This window comes from Anas platyrhynchos, chromosome 2, assembly GCF_047663525.1.
Source record: "Anas platyrhynchos isolate ZD024472 breed Pekin duck chromosome 2, IASCAAS_PekinDuck_T2T, whole genome shotgun sequence".
NCBI classification, from domain to species: domain Eukaryota; kingdom Metazoa; phylum Chordata; class Aves; order Anseriformes; family Anatidae; genus Anas; species Anas platyrhynchos.
In genome coordinates this window covers 55,003,340-55,024,327 of record NC_092588.1, presented here as the reverse complement: position 1 = coordinate 55,024,327, position 20,988 = coordinate 55,003,340, and the positions used below count along the sequence as shown (strand labels likewise).

The window sequence follows — 20,988 nt, the reverse complement described above, 5'->3', positions numbered from 1 at the left end:
ATAAGTGTAGCCCTTCTGTGTATGCCTGTCAGGATGACTATCTAATGTTCCTCTAAAATTTGTACAAACCATCAAAGTCTCACCTGTCTTATATTTTCTGAAACAAAACTGAAAACAAATGCATTGCCAAACAAATGGAACAGAAGTTTCCCTCCCTGCTTAAAGAAACAAGTTCTATAGTCTAGTATAGTGTATCCTATGTAATCTTGAAATATGTTGGTGTCTGAACCCTTGCGGTATCAGCTTTGGAAACTTAGAAACAAGGATATATATGTTACAAAGGTAATAAATATGACCTGTGTTCATTGACCTTTGAAATTCTGATTATACAGAGGACATGCTGCGTATAGCTCTGCTGTCAACTTCATAAACAACAAAACTGATGTTGGAGCTACTTATTTTAGTACTTACCATACTGTACTGAAAACATCATCTGATTTTATTGACGCCATGAAAAAAGCTCGAACTATAGCAGACAACATTACTGAAACCATGGGCATCAAAGGGAAGAACTACCGCGTGTTTCCTTACAGGTATGCTTAGATCTTTCTTCCTGTTTAACTTGCACAACTGAGAATTACTAGCAAATAACACCTTAGAAACTTGAGTCTTCTGTTTTGTTTAACAGAAGAAAAAATGGTTTTACTAAAAAAAAAAAATAATCTAGGAGGAAAAAGACTTATGTCCAGCAGTAATTTATCTTTAGGCTGATAACTAACTTGCTGAAGCAGTTACAGCAGCAACAGTAGTGATGTCAAATACTGCTTGCTTAATGCTTGCATGATTATTAATACACTAGAGACTCTGCATAATAATACACAGACATTCCACAGTAGTAGCACAACAAAACTGATTTGGAACTAGCATCTGTGCTGCTGAAATGCTTATCTTCTGACTTCAGAGAATCCTACCCATCCTTGTAGTCTCATTTCATAACGAATCAGTTCAGACCCTCTGCAGTAGTTACTGCAGATTCTACACGCAATATCAGGCACAACTATATGGCCACTACTATAGCCGCTTATAGGGCGGTATGGGAGTTACCTTGACTGTCAGGTATAACATTCATTGAAGTGGTAGTAAAGACTTGTCCTGTAACAGTTGGTGCTCCGTAGGAGTGATTCTGAAGCCAGTTCCAGTTGGTGGTTCTTCTAATGATGGACCTGCTTTATCCTTATCACAGAAGCTAAACCAATACTAGCAGCTTATTCTCGGCACTAGATGACTTCTGTTTATTTCTTCCCTGTAGTTAGACAAAACCGAAATAGCCCAAAATACTGAGGCATTTCATTGTTCAAACATTCACTCTTACTGCATTTAAATACAGTTACTAAAGCAGAACTATTACCTATCGGGGGCTGAGTACAGGGGAACTGTTCCGAAGTTCAGACTCACCTTCTAATGGAAATAACCTGTGGCTTTCTGCAGAAACAGCTTTGTTCCTGGATGGCTGGTAGGAGGGTTAACCACAACTTCTGCTCTTTCCACAGTGTATTTTATGTCTTCTACGAACAGTACCTGACAATTGTGGATGATGCTATCTTTAACCTCTGCATCTCCTTGGGATCAATATTTTTGGTGACAACTGTGCTGCTTGGATTTGAAGTATGGGCCGCTGTTCTGGTTTCAATAACTATTGCTATGATAATCGTCAACATGTTTGGAGTGATGTGGCTCTGGGGCATCAGCCTGAATGCAGTTTCACTAGTAAATCTTGTTATGGTGAGTTAACGAGACGTTTGTCTGCTTCTCTTTCCAAGTATCAAACAGTTTAGTGCATCATTCATGACACTGAGTAGTCTTTTTCTACAAGACTGTCAGACACTTGGACAGTAGTAGAATTAACTTAATAATATAGAAAATAGAACTGGTTTGTCAGAATAAAACTAATTCAGCTAAGATACAGCAGTTGAAGTGTAAAATAGATGGCATCTGTTCTCTTCTGTGGCAATAGTTGTGTTACTACTTATGGTAGGTGCCAGTGAATGCCCTGGTGAAATGCTGTAGAACTTGGCTACCAGTGATTAATTTCTACTAGTGATCAATTTCATCTTTAACAAAAAAAAAAAAATCTGCTTAAATTAAGTGTTACATTCAGCTGACCTTATAGTATAAAATCCAAGTATATACTCAGAAATCCATATCTATACTCGGTTTTGTTCTAAAGCTGTGCTATCATAGCTAGTGTCTAGAAACTGATTTCAGTGTTGTGTGCTGCATACACTGTATTGAAGTCAGCTTCCTGCAACACCAAGAAACTTTTGTCCTCTAACGCCATCCCCTATTCTGATTCTTGTTTAATCAGATTATCACCAGTTACTACTAAGCAAACAAAATGCCATTTTTTGCTGCTCAAAAGCCTCTAGTGACAAGTTAATGCTGAACTTGTAACTTGCAATGAAACTTTTCCAGTGAGTGGTAACTGATCACAAGGAGAACTTCCCTAGCCTGTGTAGAGTTCTGAGTAGAGACATTACCATCAAAACGCTGATCTAAATGACACTTTTATGTGTGCTTTCTTTTCCTATCTAGAGCTGTGGTATTGCTGTGGAATTTTGCAGTCACATCACAAGAGCATTCACTATTAGTACTAAGGGCAGTAGAGTAGAGCGTGCAGAAGAAGCTCTGTCTCACGTGGGCAGTTCAGTAAGTATCTTCCTACCACTGTGTGTGGGGGGGGAAATGAGTAGCCAAGTTGGAGCTCCAGCCTATATCAATATCCTGCAGTTATGACTGAATAGGATGGCCTCAGGGTGGCCTTGCTTTTGGGGGGTGGAGGTTGGAAGAAATGATTGATCAAAATTCTTAAAGATTAACCCAGGCTTCTGTCAGTAATAGGGATGATCAGGACTTGACTAATTCCGTATTAATCTGACATTAATACTACCTATTAGTAGAGAACAGAGCTAAAAGGTTTAGCTGAACCAGTAGCTCCAATTAGTTGAGTTGTCTCTTAAAGTGCTTCTCTCTTCCAAATGCTCAGAGGTGACTTGGAAAGGTCTGAATATGGGAGGAGGGTGGAGCTTTAAGAACAGAGCAGGGCAGTACTGCAAGTACTTAGGCAGTATTGCTGTCTCACTGCAATTAAGATGAGCAAGCTGGGGTGGGGGACAGACTGTGCCAGTACTATATGTACTTGGCCACCCAGGAGAGGAACTTTATTGAAATGTAAGTTAAATAACAGCTTTCTTTAGCGTATCTATTTATCTGCCTGAAGTCAAAATCAAACTAAAATTGTTTGGCTGTACAAACTGGAGTAGATTTTTAGCATACTGAGCCTGGCCTGTAGTGTCAGGTAGGACTAAAAGGGGAACTTTTCTCTTGAGTAGGTCTAGTAGGCTGGTTTTGGTTCTAAGGTTTAACAGGGAAGCTGGTGTACTGCGTCTAGGAACTTCAGATTACATAAGCATTTTAAGGAAATGACAGGTAGTTGGAACATGAAACTCTGCTTAAGAAAACCGCATCTTAATTTACAGGTCTTCAGTGGAATCACACTGACGAAATTTGGAGGAATTGTAGTACTGGCTTTTTCCAAATCACAAATCTTCCAGATATTCTACTTCAGGATGTATCTAGCTATGGTTCTTCTGGGGGCAACACATGGACTAATATTTCTTCCGGTTCTGCTTAGTTACATAGGTAAGATCTAAGAGTCTGCTCTAAAATGCACGTAAAACAAACAAAAAAAATGCTTAACTGTCTGTAGATACCCATACCTACATTAAATTGAAAAAAAAAAAAGCAAAATTAGAAAATTAAAAAACACCTGCATTTGCCACTCCATCATGCAAGTAGCCAGATCCCTTGGAAGGGGAAGGTTGGCAGTGCAAGCTCACTGCTACAGGTGTGCTCAGCCTATCCAGCGTGGTTGGTTGCACTGTGCCCTTCTTAAAGGAGGTGTCTGCTTAGGCCCTCGTGGCACAAGCAGACCACTAGCATGTTTCTAAACATGGGGGACACGGCCATGGGTGCAACAAACCTGCTGTGGAATGTGGCTCCTGCATGTGCGAGCTCACCTTGCAATCTGGATGGTCTAAGGGCTGTCCTCCTCCAATGGGGAAATTCAAAGGGTACCAATTCTTAACACCCCCTTGGCAAGTCAAGTACTAAGACTTAAAAGCGATTGTCCTTGCTGCTGCTGGCAGCTTTTGACAGCTGAACACATATCTGAACGCTCTCTGGTGTTAAGCTGGACCTAGAAAACCAGATTGCGTGTGGTTCTTGACAGCTGCTGACTGATGTGCTGTATTGTTGAGACTTTGCAGTAATGCTCTTCTCTCTTACTCAGGGCCATCGGTAAATAAAGCTAAAACTCACGCTGCACAGGAGAGGTCCAGACACACAGAACGAGAGAGACTCCTCTACTTCTAGTTTTTAACGGTGTTCAGTGGACTCTGAACTGTGGCCTAGGCCCAACTCTTGCTAAGAACTGAGGCGCAGCAGTGTTCTATGACTATCACTGTAACCACCACTGACTTGACTCCTGCACAGATTCAACTAGAAGATAGCAGCTGCAGCTTTGGACACGGCTTCAAACTCAGGAAATGCTCCGTGTGGCTCATGTAACAGTATTACTAAAAGTAGATGTGTTAAGTTACTAAAACACTTCTGTTTTCAAGAGGTTGCATCTTTCTTCTAGAAACCTAAACCAGCTGCATTGCAAGTTGAATAGCTTTTTTGTCAACAAAACTGAGGTGATGTGTACGAGAATGGACTGCTAAACCACTGACACTAATTTTAAATGCAGGTCAATGCAATTTTTGTCTCTATTTTTAAGGGGGAAGCCATCACAAGTTGTAATATTTTTAGTACTATTTGCCAAAATGTCTTGTATATACTTTATTATAAAATAGCAATTTTGTAGTTCAAAAATCTACTTAAATGCAATAAATTAAGTTTATACATTCCAGTGGGAAGAGTATTTTCAGAAAGTTGTGGGCTTCATGAGAGCTTGTTCTCCAAATACTTGTTTGAAGAAGGTGACATGTTCTTCACAGTGCTCACCTAAGGGGGCAAAATAAAAGTTTGTTAACATTGGAACTGAGGAACTGAGAAGCAAGATGCTGTAGTTTAATTTACCTTAGTTAAGTAGTAACTTACATTTGATGTATTAGAGTTAAAACTTTTTCAACAACTTCAAAGCAGTGGAATGCTTTAAGGTATTTCTACTCCTGTGACAAACTGTACTGTGGTAAAGCAGGTGCTTGATCTAGTTCCTCTATCTGACCTGTGGCCTTGCACCCATTTGAGTTCTCTGTGCTCCAGATTTTTAAATTCTGAAATAGGATTCTGAACTTTTGGACTATCTGGTGACTAACAACATGAGCAGTTTGGCTTGGGTTTTAAAATGAGAGGAACTGTAGCATAAAACAGGCTTTGAGTTTTGTCTGTGGAAGCAGACAGCTGAACACAAAGGCTGCATCTTGGTCCAGCTTCTGGCTTCAGAAGCAAACACTGATGGGAGGTACCAGCTTTTGCTAAACTAAGTGATGCAGTTGCCCAACAAGTTACCTTCACCTGAGAGTTCCTGTTTGGCTTGGGGTTGCTTTACTCTACGTGCAGTGTAAAGAAAGGGGTTAACTCTGGGAGTATGCTTACAGCCTCAGCTGGAGTCTAGTTTAGTCTTACCTGTATCAGAAGACAGAACTCAGTGCGTGTGCACCTGTAAGTGGCACAAGTCTTAGTTCTGTCTGTACAACAAATCACCCGTGTTGCACTGCGTATTGCTTACCTGGTGTGAAGCTAGGGTTTCCTCGTAATCGCTGATTCCTTTGTTCAAAGAATCTGAAGATAGTGTAGAAAAGCATGTCATCATCTGCTTGTTTTGCTGCGTCAAGGAATTTGCGGGCTGAAATACTGTCATGTCCTCCAATGCCCCTGATGAATCTCAAGGCAGCCAAAACTTGGTGTTTGGACAACAGAACTTCCACTATTTCATCATTTGCCGTGGAAAGCCTCTGAAATCAATCACAGCTGTAAGAGCATGCTCCTAAGAAATGCTTTAGATGCTAGCTAGTCATGTCAAGCTTGGTCATTGTAAGCTGTTTGACAAATCTAACCCCAATGTGACACGGAGATACCGCAGTTTGAAACGCTTACTTTTAACATGTCCAGAGAGAGCTGATGTGCAGGAGGGTAAATGCTTTCCAGGGACAGTAACAGACAAGCCTAGGGCAAAAGTAGAAATAACCTTGAAATTCTGAAGCTATTCCCCCCTCTGTCACTAGTTTATTGAAGCAATTTGCCTTACATACCAAAGGCTTGGAGTCACTGAGCACGTGGTACTGAAGAAACTGATGGAGCATGTAGAACAAGTTGTGTTGGACAAGGGTTTTGATGACCAGCTCGTACAAATAGTGCTGTGAATACAAGAAGATCACCATCAAAGGCATGTGTACTGGGTCTGGCTGGGATGTTAACTTTCCCTGCAGCAGCCCATACAGTGCTGTGCTCTGCACTTGTAGCTGGAACAGCAGTGTTATCACACCAGTGTTGTGTCTGCTGCTGAGCAGTGCTGGCACAGCATCGGGCCTCTCTAACACTCCTAGGGGGTGGGCAGAAAGGGAGAAGAGAAACATCACCAGGGCAGCTGACCTAACCCAACCAAAGGGATATTCCATACCATGCGATGTCACACTCAGCAATAAAAGGTGGAAACAGGAAGAAGAGGGGAGGGGTGGGCTCTCAATACGAAAACATCAGTCTTCCGAACACCAGCTACGTGCGTTGAGGCCCTGCTTCAAGGACGTGGTCAAGCACCACTCGTGTGGGAAGCAGAGAGTAATTTCTTTCCTCTGCACTTCCACATAGCCTTTATTTGTTCTGTTTGTTTGTTTTCCTACTTTTTTTTTCCTTTCTCCCTCCCTTTCCCTTTTTTTTGCTTTAGTTAAATTGTTTAGTTAATAATAATCTTTCCTTAATAATTATTATTTTTTCCCTTTAATTAAATTACCCTTATCTCAACCTGTGAGTTGTTCTTTACTTTACTTCCCCTCCTCATCTAAGGGGGGGGAGTGAGAGAACGGTTGTGGTGTTTAGCTGCCTAGCACGGTAAAACCACCACAGCATGTCTCAACGCTGGTTTTTAGATGTAGAAGGTGGTGGTGGACAGAACTCAAACACACGGCCAATAATGTTTTGATATTCCCTGTAACTTGCAAGAGTGAGGTGCTACAGTTGGTGCTTTACCTGAACTGCAATCTGGAACTGGTTGAGAGAGCGAATATATTCCATCAGGACTGCTATTGTGAACTTGTGAGGTGCTTCCTAGACAAGAAAAAAAGTGTAAGGTAGAACTTCCCTCGCTCTCCCTTCTAGTGACAAGTTAAGACCACTCAAACAGAGAAACAAGATGTTTTAAACCTGACAGGAATAAAGAAAGCCTCCTGCTTGCTACTTCCAGTAGTCAGCTCAGTTCAGCAGTAGTCTCACAGCAAACCTCTCGCTTAGTGTAGACTTACCTTCTTCTCTGTAAATACAGAGAGCACATGGGTGTACATGTCAGACTGGTCAATAACTGCTTGAGTGCGGACCGGGCGTTTCAGAAGTGGATTACTTCTACTCTGGCCTGCTTCTACAACCTGCAAGGAGAAACCCTTTAAGAACAGCGTAGTCTCGTAGTACAGTTTTAGTTAAATCTTGTCTAGATAGACTGTTTAGAATCAGTTCCCCATTGAAAACGTTTTATTATTGAGCAAACTCACATCTGTGGTTAAATTATACTGGATGCATTCTGACTGGGGGCTTTCATAATGAAATTGAAAACAAATGTAGTTGCTACTTAGATTATCTTAAGGCCAGGAGATAAATGGGCATGCAATGTTGCAGCAGGTCCACCCACTTAACAGAAATTTTGTATCTGGCTGTGCTACAAGAGCAGAACCTGCTATGTTGACACTAGCTCTGACATGCAGCAGTGTTCAATAGGTTGTGCAGTGGTATAGTGTGCCAGGAAATCAGGGGTCTGGAACTACTGCAATAATTACAGCTTCGAGGCTGCTTTTTGAACTTCTACCTTTTTTCTTTCTTGCCTACCAGGGTATGTTAGTTGTCTTACTGGAGATGAACTACGTGGAGGTGGAGGGAGGGATGGAGTGTTTAGATGATCTTTAGATGTCCCTTCCAACCCATTCTGTGAACTTCCACAGCAGAGTGCTAAACAAAGCCCAAATCCCCCAAGTTGGGGAGGAATTGTGTGTTGCACAAGTTTTTCTCCTGTGAGTTTGAGGACTGCAAGGGACTGACCTTAGGGGGAACCTGACTTTCCTAAGTAAAGAACAAGTATTTAGCCTTTACCACATGATGCAACTTGATATTCCAATAGTGTTTCAAATAGTGTTATCTCATCTCTGCAAGCTTCTAACATGGTTTACCATAGTATAGCTTTGCTCAGCTTCCAAGTACTTCTTATATTCGTGATTCAGTTTGTCAAAAACAGTTGCAATCACGGGTAGCGATCCCCTTTCCGGCTCACTGAGCACTGAAAAGATAAAAACAAACAAACAAAAAACTATGAGGAGAAGTAACAAGGGCTTTCAAGCTATCTTGAAAAAGGTGATCTCTGAACTGTACGCTTAACTGAAAATGTTTCTTTAATGTCAGATGTATTTTAACTAAATGGGGGTAGCAGAAAGTTGAATTATTTCATGCTGTTAATTCCTTTAGGGTGGTGACTGAGACTTGATATGACAAAGCCTGTTTCAGAGGTGATCTCAACTCTAAGACCAGTCCAGCTAACTTGTACAAGTATTCGATGAGGCAGTGTTGCACTTTCAGTACAGACAAAGCACTTAAACTTACTTTGAGAGCATACAGCCAGGATAACCATTTTGCATTCTTTTCTTTGGAGAAGGAAATCCATTAGTCTTCCTTTATCAAGCAAGAGGTTAACTACAGGCTCAAGCTTCACTTGAAGATTCCAGAGATAACCTTGAGTTGAAGGAATAAAATAAGCTGAATTGCCATAGAAAACAGGGATATCCCAATTATATTTATACCGCAAAGGACAATGCAGATTGATTTCCTAAGTGTGGTTTAGAGCAGCATAACCCTGATAGGACTTATAAAGGATATGCTCATCCCCAGTTAGCACTGTTAAGAGTAGACATCTTTACTAGGTGCACCTGCTTGGTCACTGTTTCAAGCTGCTTTGTGCACTGAAGGTATAAAGGAGTTACTGGTTTTGAGTCAGAGAGTTAGGTTTCTTGATAATACCATACGGGATATGTTCTGGATTTGTGATGGAAGTAACACTGATTGATTGATAACGTGTTTTGGTTCTTGCTGAGTAGTGTCTACACAGCCAAGATCCTTTCAGCTTCTAAAGTTGGGCTGTCAGCATGGAGGCTAGAGCCGCACAAAAAGCCAGGAGTGGGTACAGACAGGGCAGATGGCCCAAACTGACCAAGGAACTATCCGTAACATATTCCATGCTCAACCATAAATGGCGGAGGGAAAGCACGAGGGGACTGAGTTGTGGCCTTTGTTTTCCCCAGTAACTGTTACATGTGCTGAAGCCCTGCTTTCTTTTAAAAATGGAATAGAGAAAACTAATTCCTTATTTTGCTCACGTTGCACATGCAGCTTTGGTTTACCTACTGAACTGAATCTCAACCCACACGTTTTCTCACTTCTATCTTTCTGATTCTCTTCTCCTTTCCACTGGGGAGCAAGCAGCTGGGTGGTACTGAGCTGCCTCCTGACATTAAACCCCACCAGCTAGCCACCATTTCACAACGAGTTACAGTGTAGTCAAACAGCTCACCTTCACTTGCACTGATGATAATATCAGGTTGAAAGACAATCCATGAAGATGAATCTAAATGTTAAAGTTCAACACCCATTTAAGCATTGATTCTAGTTGCTACTGTACTCACAAAATTGTACTGAAGCAGAATGAGTTAACATGCTTGCATTCACTGACACAGCCTTTCTCTTGCAAGATCTTGAAACATATTTGGATGTTTATCTGGTTTCACGGCGTATTTATCCACTAATTTCACACAAGTATCTCAAATGACTATGGAATACTTGCATTACACTGGTATCCCTTATTTATAACTGTGTAAAAGTAGTAAAGGCTCTTATGAAGCATACTATTCCTCTTGAAGTGGTAAATGAGCTAAACCTAGATGTAGTGAGTCAGGCTATCATGCTGGCTTTTTCCATGCTTGGTACACAGGAGTCTGACATTAAGAGCACTTAAAGGATACAGAGTTTACACGGAACAGGAGACTGACTTGTTACAGAGGCTGGACCTGCAGAAAAATTAACATCAGCTGAAGAACAATAGCAGTCTGGCAGCTCCTGTGCTAACAAAACACAAAGCACAAGCTTACAGGGAAAAGGCAAGTACAGGTTGTAACATTCTAGCAGTCCTACAGCAAGCAGGCAAAACAAAACAAAAGTTACATGCAGTTGTGTAACTAGATCATCTATAAGGAAACCTGACATGCAGGAAATCGTGCAGGTATTCCATCTTTATACTGTGACTCCAAATGCAGTCTCCTACTTCCTTTATTTACATGTAATCGCTCTTGTTCCTTAAAAAGCGGTGTAGGTTTGTATCTGCTGGTAATAACCTTTATTCACAGATTTATCACGTACTTTCTATCAGTGACTTCAGAATTTTATCAGAGAGTTTTTGAGGTGCAATTGTCCCAAAAGAAAAGTTTTTTTCTGTAGAGAGGGCCACACCGTTTTGCCATAGGGTAGTGGAACTACGCTCAGACTATTTCTAGGTATTAGCAAACAATTTTCAAAATGAAAAATGATCTGCTACACTTTTATTACAGGGGAGCAGAAAGACAATCCAGGAAGAAAAATCTAGAATCATCTTTAGTATTGATGCTAAGCTGATCTTAAACTTGAGTCTAAGCCTGAACTGTCTTTCAGCCTCATGATGTGGCCTAGAAAATTAAATAGTTACAACGTAGGCCAGAGAAGGATGAAGTGCTTTGGAGTACACACCAGCTTTTAGAGCTGTGGTCAATGGGGAAAGGACAAGGCATACAAATAGTCTACAACAAAATTTGAAAGATCTTTGCTCTAATACTTGGAAGCATTATAGCAACTGTACAGCTTAAATAGCATCTTTTCTGTAAGAAGCACAAATTTGGGATCAAAATTTCTTATCAGTTCCTTGCTGTTTTCTTTCTTCCCTCATCTTCTCCTTCCTCACTACGTATAACGGATGCATTAGTAGGCCGAAACACTCTGGTATGCCAGCTGTTGCATTTAGACAATGCTGATAATAGGTTAGAGTATTTATTATATAGCATAATAGTTCTACCTGCTACAGGTATTTGGTAGGGTTGTATTGAGCGAGGTGGAAGTACAAATTGATGGATGGTAGTAGACCCATCAAATTCTCCTTTTAGCTTGATGTCAAATATGACTGAAGTCTGAAAGGGACAAGAGAAATTAGTTTTCACCAAATACAAATTCCCACACATTTACATGTATTCAGGTCACTTTTCATTATTTTGGAACGGGTTTGCCCAGGAAGCTGGTGGAGCCACCATGCCTGATGGTGTTCAAGGAGAGGTTGGACGTGGTGCTTGGGGATACGGTTCAGTAGGTGACATTGGTGGTAGGGGGATGGTTGGGCCCAATGATCTTGGAGGGCTTTTCCAACCTTAATGAGTCAGATTTCCATGTTGTGTTCTGCATAACAGCATCATGTCAAACTCACTGCTTAGTTATGGACTCTAGAAATTGAGAAAAATTCTGCACCCACCTATGATATCCTCATACTCATACCATTCAGTCTTGTTAAATAAACAGCTTACTAACATTTTCACCCTGCATGGACAACAGTCGTAGTGAAAACCTCACATGGTGGAAATCTGCTTCAGTGCCAATGAGACGTGACTTGGCAGCTACCCTACTCAGTGTGGTATTTGTTTTGTAGGTTGATACAGCCATATTTATTCTCCAGCATTTCAGTCAGGCTATAAGAGTTCTGGGTTGAATGTTAACACGTAGCATTCATATGAATTATAACTGAAACATCCACTAATCAGCCTGATATACCGACCCAGTTCTTGAAGCTGCCCAGCAGCAGAAACTAAAGCCTTTCCGCATGTAAAAAGCAAAGTACTGCTTCAACTTTCCTACTGATCAAGCCTTGCTACTGTGACTACAGTCCAATAAATTTTACCCACACTATCACGTGCATAAGATCATGTGTGTTCCTGTAAGTTTTCACAGACCCGGGCTTTCAAACTAAACATTTTTTGTCATAGAAACTGATCATTCACATTTTTGTGATACAAGAAGTTCCCAGGATTAATAATTTAGCATCCAATTTAGCTCTGCCTCTCGACAATGCCTTAAAAACCTACACAATGCAGCGGAATATCACAGTAAAATAATAATAAAAAAAAAGGACACAAAAAGATGAATTAGAAAAAAAAACTGATGAAGTGTTATTCCCAACAAGGCCAAGGGTAAGTTTGAATCTTCTACCTTTATGGTGTTTCTTCCCCTGCAGGTACTCTGGCTTTCAGCAGTGCTAAGAACACACAGATATTTTCTAGAGCTAACATGTATAGTTATGAAAATGTCCAACTTTTGAAAGTTAGGACAAGAAAATATAAACAAATCAGACCTCGGTATCCTGATGATGTACTACCACCAAGTTATCCACGACATTTAGTGCAAACTTTCCAGTTCTGTTGAGCTTTAAAATGTGCATCTTCTTACAGGAGCCCTCTCTATGGAAATAGAGAAGAGCTGGTCAGTAAGCCTGTTCAGAACAGAAAAGCAGAAGTCTCTTACACACAGAACTGCCCTGAAAGTTCTTTATTCTGCTCTTACCTTGGCAAGTGATAGAGGACTACTTCTGCTCCTGTACTATTGGAAGTCCTTGAGTGATGCCGCAAATAGAGAACATAAAGCTGCCCGTATCTAATGAGACAACAGGATTAAAACATTATTTGACAACCAAGAGCTGGGAAGGAGATGAGACCTAGGACATCCTTTCTGAAACAAAGGCATAAAGCCGTCTTACTCTAACGTACTGTTAGAATCATGTTTTAGACTAACAGAGATGAGATTACCTAAGTCAAATGAGCAATTAAAAGTGAAAGACTGAAGCAACACTTGGTAAATCACAACACAGTCTACGCACATGCAAATTAGACATAAGACTATCAGCACATCAGCTCAAAAATGAAATATTCACAAGATGCCTGTACTAATCAAGAAGAATTTCATGTAAGACTCCTCAGTTTACATCTCATCCCCACCCTGCCTCAGGAGAGTTGTTTAGACTCTTTCTTCAAGGCAGTAACCAAAGCGCTTTAAAGCCCTTTAAAGCAGGAGTACTGCTAAAACAAGAAACAAGTGCAACCATGTTACCATTCTTGTCTTCTCAGAGCCTCCCCAAACTCTCCTACTTTTCCAAGGAAAGAAAAGGCTGGATTAGTCAGATACATACATTGTAGCCATGGCAATATCTCTTTCAGAAAGGCTGAGCTTGGAGGACTTGGGTGCTGCAGGTAACTCAATTTCAAATTTTGATAGTTTTGACATTGTTCCACTCTGTTCAACAGAAACAACAACAAAAAGCAGAAATCCAACATTAAGACTTGAAACTGGGAGGTGGCCTTGACTAAGCGTTAGTCAAAGGTTAGATGAATAGCACCCCCACGAGGAGAAGAATGGTGATAGCTGAAAATAATGATGACTGACACCTTTCTACTGGATCCTAAACAAATACTTAAGATATCACAATATCATCTTGTTATTATAACATCAGCTCCAGGTAGCAAAACATTTCAATCTTAGTTAAGGCAACACAAGTTTGTATGCAAATCCCAATGAAATTGGCTTGGAGATCTCAAACCTAAGTTCTCTCAACTTCCTCCCTCACAGCGAAGCATGTGCTCCAACTCTTAAATAGCTGCTTACTGGGAAGGGGAAAAATACCAGTAATTCCTATCAGTCACAGTCTCCTTTTGTTCCTACTAACTCCAGAATCTGCATTAAACTGAGAGCATATCCTTGTTCCCACTCAAGGTTTCCTCCTCTCTTCCTCTTTTTGCATGGTATTTAAGCAAATTTTCAGAGTTGTTGAAACTTCTACTGAGTTTCACCATTCTCATTAACTCGTTCTTGAGTGTGATATGCAAATACTACAGAAATTTCTCCTTTGCTAGAGCTTTATTTTCAAGGGATTATTTTAGCACAGTACTTTTCTCTCAGTACTTTTACCTTTATAGACTATTTTCTGAACACAAAGTAAGACTAATTTAGCTACAACTTGACACAAAATATGAAGGAGAAGGAAGCACAAAGTCCTCACAAAGAAAGCAGTGAGAGTATGTTCCACCTAGACAACCAAGCGAATATTACTTCAGCATCCAGTCAAGATCCTACATGAGATCAACCCAAAACAAGAAAACCATCTGAATATGCTTCTTTTTAAGTATGCTGCCTTAGACTACCAGAGCAATATGTAAGCCCTTAAAAGAAACAAGATGAAGCCAGTAGTTTTGTTCCTCATTTTCTCTAAATCATCCAACTGTACAATTAACTTAAATTCTAACTTTCACTGCAGTGTTTTTCCAAGCCATAATGAGAAATATTTTCACGGGAACCCTTACTGTTGTCCACAGGGAAGAGCACCAAGAAAAATAAATAAGGCAAACCTAGCCCTCTCATGCTTGGAACAATAACTGTTTCTTAAGCACTACATCTCTCTTTTATTTTTCAAGTTCATCCATCCATTTGCATGTAGAAGGATATAGTTAAAATCATAACTGAAAGGCCCTTATTTTTAGTTTATAATACTAGAGAGTTCAAATGCCCACATAGAAATAAAAGATTTACATAAATGAAAAAAAGAGATCTTGAAGGATACTTAAGTTGTCAAGTACTGTGTCACCGATTTGCTGTTCCCCTTTCTCAACAGGAACTGTCCAACATTAGCTCAGTACACTTCTTTCCAAAGAGGACATAAGGAAAAAGTGAATTAATTTCAAGCTGTTGCCTAGGATCTAGCTTATAGATTTTGCTTTGTTCTTCGCTTATTGTCATGTAAAGATGTAAACACGTACCTCTCAAAAGAAATACAGGAAAAGCAAGAGAATGCCAGAATGAAGTAGCAACCTAAAAAAAAGCAAGCGCTCAAAATGAAAGAGTGTGGAACAAAGCCCTTTACCTTGAAATAGAATGGCTGCAGGACATTGCCAAGGACAGTGGTTGACAGAAGAATAACAGAGCTCTCTGGACAGTACATGTACCAGTTGACATTGATACTCTGATTCTTCAGAAGTTTTAAACTTCGTTTCTCTGGTAGTACCTGGAAGTGTAAGATATTACCATTATATAAATATCAGGATTCCAACAGCATAAACAGCACATAACTCTGGCGAAGTTTACAATATCCCTCATCACCAGTGTCCAGAAGGGCTGTTTATTCTTTAGATTTCTCAAAAAAAACATGCAGAGGTAATTAAAAAAACACACAGGCTACCTCAGACAATTAATTGACCAATGTAAAAGGAAGCTACCAATTTGCAGAAGGATATCACTATCCTAATCAACATTTGTTCTTCATTGCATTTGAAAGCATGCACACATGTTCCTTGATCACAGAATGGCCAAGGTTGACAGAGACCTTGGAAGATCATTTAGTCCAAAATGCTGATTTGTTCTGCATGAAGTAGTATTTCACATTAAATTTATAAATGTGTTTCTATACTAGCCAAGAGCATGTCAATCTTGAGTTCTCAATACTTGAGAACTCCTTTATAGAGGACCTTTGTTAGATGAACTACATTACCTGTTAGGTTTCCCTCACTCTGAAAAAAAGTATTTACCTTAAAGTAGTCTAAACAAAGAGTGGTACGTTTTAAGGATCATTTTCTCAGTTTGAAAGCTACAAGAAAATAATTCAAAGATACTGGAAGAAATTAAGAATTCCTAATTTCTGAATGTGTCTAACCTACAGGAGTTGTTTGCATTACCTGATAGAATTCAATTCCTTGATCTGTGATGAAGACGATTTCTGTTGAACTTGTCCAGCAGAATCCTAGAATATTGGCATTCTTGGTCTTTTAACAAACAAGCAAACAAGAACTTTTACTCGGAAAAAGTAACTATTCAGATAAGCTAATGTTATTAATGAAGAATGTGAGATCAAAGGCCTTTTAGTCATCCAGTCACTAGAGTTCACGCACTTGGCAGCTGAACACCCAATATACATCAGCTATTTTTGTCGAAGACTACCAAGACCATGTATGAACATAACTACCATGTGACTTGAATTTTTGGTAGCATGTAAAATTTACAAGTTTATTACCTAGTCCATTTTTCTTCTCCCCTGAAACACAACCTAGTTGTTCAGGTTCAAACCATACTGCCAATTCAAGTAATTCTTGGCAAGAAAAGCCTGTTCCTTCCAGTGACGGAAACAAAGAACTAAGATGTCCCATGACTACACTCAGAACTCTGTCATAAATCCTTGCTATAATGCTTTACTCAAATGCATAATCCTCAATAATGAAGCAGAGAGTGCTTCAGCTTTAAAGCCCATGAGAACAAAGGAATCTTTGCAAATCCCAACGTTTAAAAAAATTTACTTTAGCATTCTATTACCCCACACTGTATTTTCTTAGTTAACGATTGGAAAGTACCAAGGACAGAAGCAGCTGGTTCTCATAAACCGATCATCAAGAAATAAGAAGGGTTGTTTAGAAATACCAGATAGTAAGCTGTTAATAGCTTGCGTACTCTATCACTGATCAGTAAAATTAGGGCAAAACATCCAAATTAACATGTCTTCTTATAATTATTTAAAAACAAACAAACAAACAAAAAAAAAAAAGAACACCACCACCAACTGATCAGCTCTTGGTTTCTTTTCCTCCCCAAACCTTGACATGTGTTGCTTTCACAACATTTCCAGTTCCTTCTAGGAAAGAATTAGAGTGACTGAAGCAGGAAGGGTTGTATTTTATTTTATTTTTTTTATGGCATTGTTAATTCCTGTTAATTTACCTCAATTCAGACAGACAGTAGTGACTACCTATCTCTTATTTCACTTTAGTGTTTTGGAAGGTATCTCAATTAGTTCTCTTTTAGAGTAGAGACCAGCAGCATAATTAACATTAGAGTTTCACCTAGGCCTATAAGCTTTTAACGTTTATTTACCTTACATTCCTGTGTATATTCTAGCTGAGGGCTGTCTGGAATAAAATTCAAGAAATCCTGCAACAACACACATGAAACACATCAGCAGTTGCGAAGCACAGAATACTACATGTACAAGAGAGCAGATATTAGATGATCAAGTTATTTTGGATGAAATACGTAGAAATAAGCTTGACATAATATATTCTACTGCACCACAGCCAGGAACTCTTTATAGGAACCAGCTCCATCCCTCCACCTTCCTTTAAGGATGATACCCACAAAAAAACAACATTGCCTGGCAGCTGCTCAGCCTCTCAGGTTGAGAGGAACTTTCCCTGCAGCTGCTGACAGCCACCAAACTCCGTGTTGTTTTTGACAGCCTGTTGACACCCTCTCAGACTTCAGCCTCAGAGACTTCTACTCTGGTACTCTAAGTACTAGAGTTTCAGCTCCAATTCCCTTCCTGTCTGTGGGGCGCAGGAGTCTTACCACGCTTTTTGATGTTCTCTGCACAGCCAGTATCTTGTTTCCCAAGGAAAACTTGATGCATTTTACTTCACCCTTGTCTTCCATTCTATATAGGAAGAAAAAGAATGTGCGTGAACACTGTCTAAAATAGTTTGTTTTAGAATTCTGTAATACACCCTCAAAATAAAGAGGAGACAGAAAAGTGTAATGAAAAAAAACTTTGACCATAACTTTGGAGAGTTGCTGAACACGTACAGGATTCAGAAATTGGCAACGTAACGGCAGTTCACTCTTCAGAAGTACTGAACACATCCATGACAGAAACACGGCTGAGATTGCAAACTAGCACCTGAAGTTACTAGAGCCGCTCAGCTCCGTTGGCCTACGATGGGGAATTGAAAGACTGCAGAACTATTCAAACCTGCAGTCTCGGCTCTGTCCCAGGACAAATGCTAATGGACACAAGGCTACTCACTTCCCCACTAAGATTCATGCTCTAGAAGAATTTCTGAAATTAAAGTGGGAATGAGGTTAACAGCACAGTAAACAAATTGCTTCCTCCACACCTGGGTTTAGGCAGCCTTTGAGTAAAACAGTACTTCCTAACACACAGGCAGCAGAGTACAGAGCCGTCACTTTTAACAGAGGCATTTATATAACAGTTTCATTGAAAATACTGCTGTCAGATTCTGGGGGAAGGGGGTGGGGATGACTTTCAACAAGAAAGAGAAGATAAAAATAAACCAAATCAAATTAAAAAAAAATAAACAAAACCCAAGAAATCCGGAAGTCAAAAATAAGATGCTTGAATCACTGGCATGAAATTCAGAAGCTACAGTTCTCTGCACTCTTAGGTTTACTTCATTTTCTTTAACTAGCTAAACCACATCCTTGGAAAAGCGGCAGCTGCTGTAAGCATCACAAGATTGAATCCCCATAATCTCTCACATTTACAACATGTTTTAATGAAATATTGCTGTTACAGAAAAAGCCACAGCTTTGTTGTTTTTTTTTTTTTTTTTTTTTTTTCAGAAGACTATAGATTCATAGGAGAAAAGCATGCCATCTCAATTACAAGATTATTTCTAAGAACAAAATAGAAAGACAATCACAACTACTTTTAAGTTTTATGCTGGGAACACAGTAGATCAGGACTAAGTACCACATAATTTTAAGACCTCAGAATACTATTCTAAGACAACACAAATGAAGGTTCCTTACCTGAATGAAATGGGATTTCTGTCCTCCAAGCCTTTAACAACAACTCCTGTAGCTCCACCAGATCGAACAGCAAAAACCTATTACAAAGGGAAAAATCCATTATTTTCTCTGGAGCAATAAGTTTACATAGGTACTTACACAACACTGTAGGCATTTTCTGAACTGCTGGGCAAGAGAAATACAGAAGCAGTTTGTATAAGCTTTTTTATTTGTTTTGTATATTCTTACTTACCTAATTCAGGTATTACTAAAAAGAATTACCTAAGAGCAGGGCATTGTTTAAGGAAAACAGCTTGGGGATTGGGAAGGGATGAACCACAACTTGTTGACCCAGAAGGATGATCTTGTCAGAACATGTCAGTAGATAGGAATACGCTAATAGTAATCTGCAGTTTTGCCTGTACCTAAGAAACATCAGCTGACTTGCACTAACAACCTAAGGATTTCTTTAGCACAACTGCTTAGAAATGTGCGTGTAACCTGCTAGATATATACTGCTTGTCAACTAGAATAAGCTAACATTAAGATGAAAAAATCATGCTCTACAAACTTCAACTGGCTTATAAAAAAAAAAGGCAGATGCCTTATTGTTATAGTCTTGGAATAATGACATAACGACATACAGTTTCGTAATATTAACCACGCTGATGATGCAGTACGCTCATGCAGGAATACAGGTTTCAAGGCTATAAACTGCAAGCAAGTCCATAGTCTCACCAAAATGATAAAAAAAAAAGTTGTAAACACTTTTAATATTGATGTAGATAGAAAACAAAGGTAACTTTCTTTTCATTTGTGCAAGACGAGAAGACAGCAAGGAACAAGCTCTCAGAAGACTCTTTATGTGGGGAAAAGAGTCATTGAAATGATAGAGGGATAGAGATGATTTGGATATACACTGGAAATTAAACAATTTTAGATTAGCAAGAAAAAGAGAATTAAAGTTACAATTGAAAGTACGTTGGTTTTGAGAGGGCTCGACATCCACATTATGATCCAGTGCCTCCACACAAGTGCACTTCCACACTCATATTTCAACTGTCCCTTGAAACGTACGGTAAGTATAATGGTTTATAGAGAAAAAGGACCCAAATAAGCCTGAATACGGAACAGCAGCAATAAATTCATAACAAAAATGTTGCACACACACACCCTGTGCCATTTGTATGGGGAAGAAAGCCTGCACATTTCAAGGCTGCTAAGGCTGAAGTTGCAGGGTGGTTACAGCAACCAGCCAGCCACCAGCATCAGGTCAGGCTGGGGCCCTTTTACCCACGCGGAGCTGGCCGTAGGGAAACCCACGGGGATATTTGGGAGAAGCACGCTTACAAGAACGAAAGGCAAGAAACGTACAGCAAAGCGGCTGGTCAAGAGCCACAAGAAAAGGTACAGATGTTATGACGTGAGGGCATACGGAGGTTTAGGAAATGAAAAACGCAGCTCACTGAGGAACTCCGGAACACCCTCACGGCAGGGAGGGCGGTAACAAGGGATTAGCAAAATAAATTCCCAAATTCCCCCCGGCCCGCAGCGCCGCGGCAGGTGCCGGCGGCCAAATCCCCACAGGATCCCCACAGCCAGCGGCAGCCGCGGGCTCAGCCGCCAAACCAAGAAACTAAAGTGGGGAAAAAAATATATTAAAAAAGAGACCAAAATAAATAAAAAGGGCGTCAGGAAAGCCCGCCGCCGCACCCACCTGCTTGTTGGCCTCGTCGAAGAAGACGCAGTTGACGGGGTTGGCCTTCTCGAAGTGCACGGGCCGGCCGCACAGCGCCAGGTAGCAGCCGCCGCCACCGCCCCGGCTCTCGCCGCCGCCGCCGCCATCTTCTGCCCCCGTCGCCCCGTCCTCCTCCTCCCCCCCCGGCGGCTGCTCGCGGCTCATGGCGGCCGCACCAACGGTCCCCAACGGTCCCCGACGCCCCCGGCCGGCCGGGCGGCCGCTTCCTGTTTACACCGCCCGGCCGCATGACGCGGGAGCGGCCCGCCTCACGGGCGGTGCTGCCGCCATCTTGGGGGGGGAGTGGGGGGGGCTGTGAGGGGCCGCCTCTGCCTTAGGTGCGGAGCGTGCTCAAGCATTTTTTTGTGTGTTTTTGTGTTTACCGTCCCGGAATTACCAATGTCACCCACTAACCCACGTCCCCAAGCACCACGTCCAAC

At 40.7% G+C, this 20,988-nt stretch overlaps 2 protein-coding genes across 3 annotated transcripts in view; one reads left to right on the top strand and one right to left on the bottom strand.

Annotated features, from left to right (window-relative positions):
- NPC1 (NPC intracellular cholesterol transporter 1) overlaps nt 1–4,909 on the top strand; it is a 26,472-nt gene extending 21,563 nt beyond the window's left edge. The window contains exons 21-25 of the mRNA XM_027451939.3: nt 333–533; nt 1,491–1,722; nt 2,533–2,646; nt 3,477–3,639; nt 4,289–4,909. Of these exons, the coding sequence (XP_027307740.2) occupies nt 333–533; nt 1,491–1,722; nt 2,533–2,646; nt 3,477–3,639; nt 4,289–4,371 (793 nt within the window). The 3' untranslated portion in view covers nt 4,372–4,909. The remainder of the gene's footprint in view (nt 1–332; nt 534–1,490; nt 1,723–2,532; nt 2,647–3,476; nt 3,640–4,288) is intronic.
- RMC1 (regulator of MON1-CCZ1) lies at nt 4,825–20,811 on the bottom strand. Of its 2 annotated transcripts, none has more exons than XM_038174394.2 (20): nt 20,528–20,811; nt 18,832–18,908; nt 17,632–17,716; nt 17,161–17,217; nt 15,975–16,061; nt 15,167–15,307; nt 13,442–13,545; nt 12,820–12,909; nt 12,611–12,716; nt 11,291–11,402; nt 10,212–10,310; nt 9,764–9,817; nt 8,800–8,928; nt 8,373–8,479; nt 7,461–7,580; nt 7,189–7,266; nt 6,255–6,359; nt 6,100–6,168; nt 5,732–5,957; nt 4,825–5,004 (listed from the first exon to the last, which is right to left on the bottom strand). In XM_038174394.2, exons 1-20 carry the CDS (start codon nt 20,711–20,713, stop codon nt 4,925–4,927), a joined length of 2,112 nt encoding a protein of 703 aa, XP_038030322.1. In that variant the 5' UTR covers nt 20,714–20,811; the 3' UTR covers nt 4,825–4,924. The 2 variants fall into 2 exon arrangements, with proteins under 2 accessions (XP_038030322.1, XP_027307741.2); XM_027451940.3 differs by having other exon boundaries at nt 10,212–10,256; nt 20,528–20,807.
- Between the last annotated feature and the right edge of the window lie 177 nt (nt 20,812–20,988).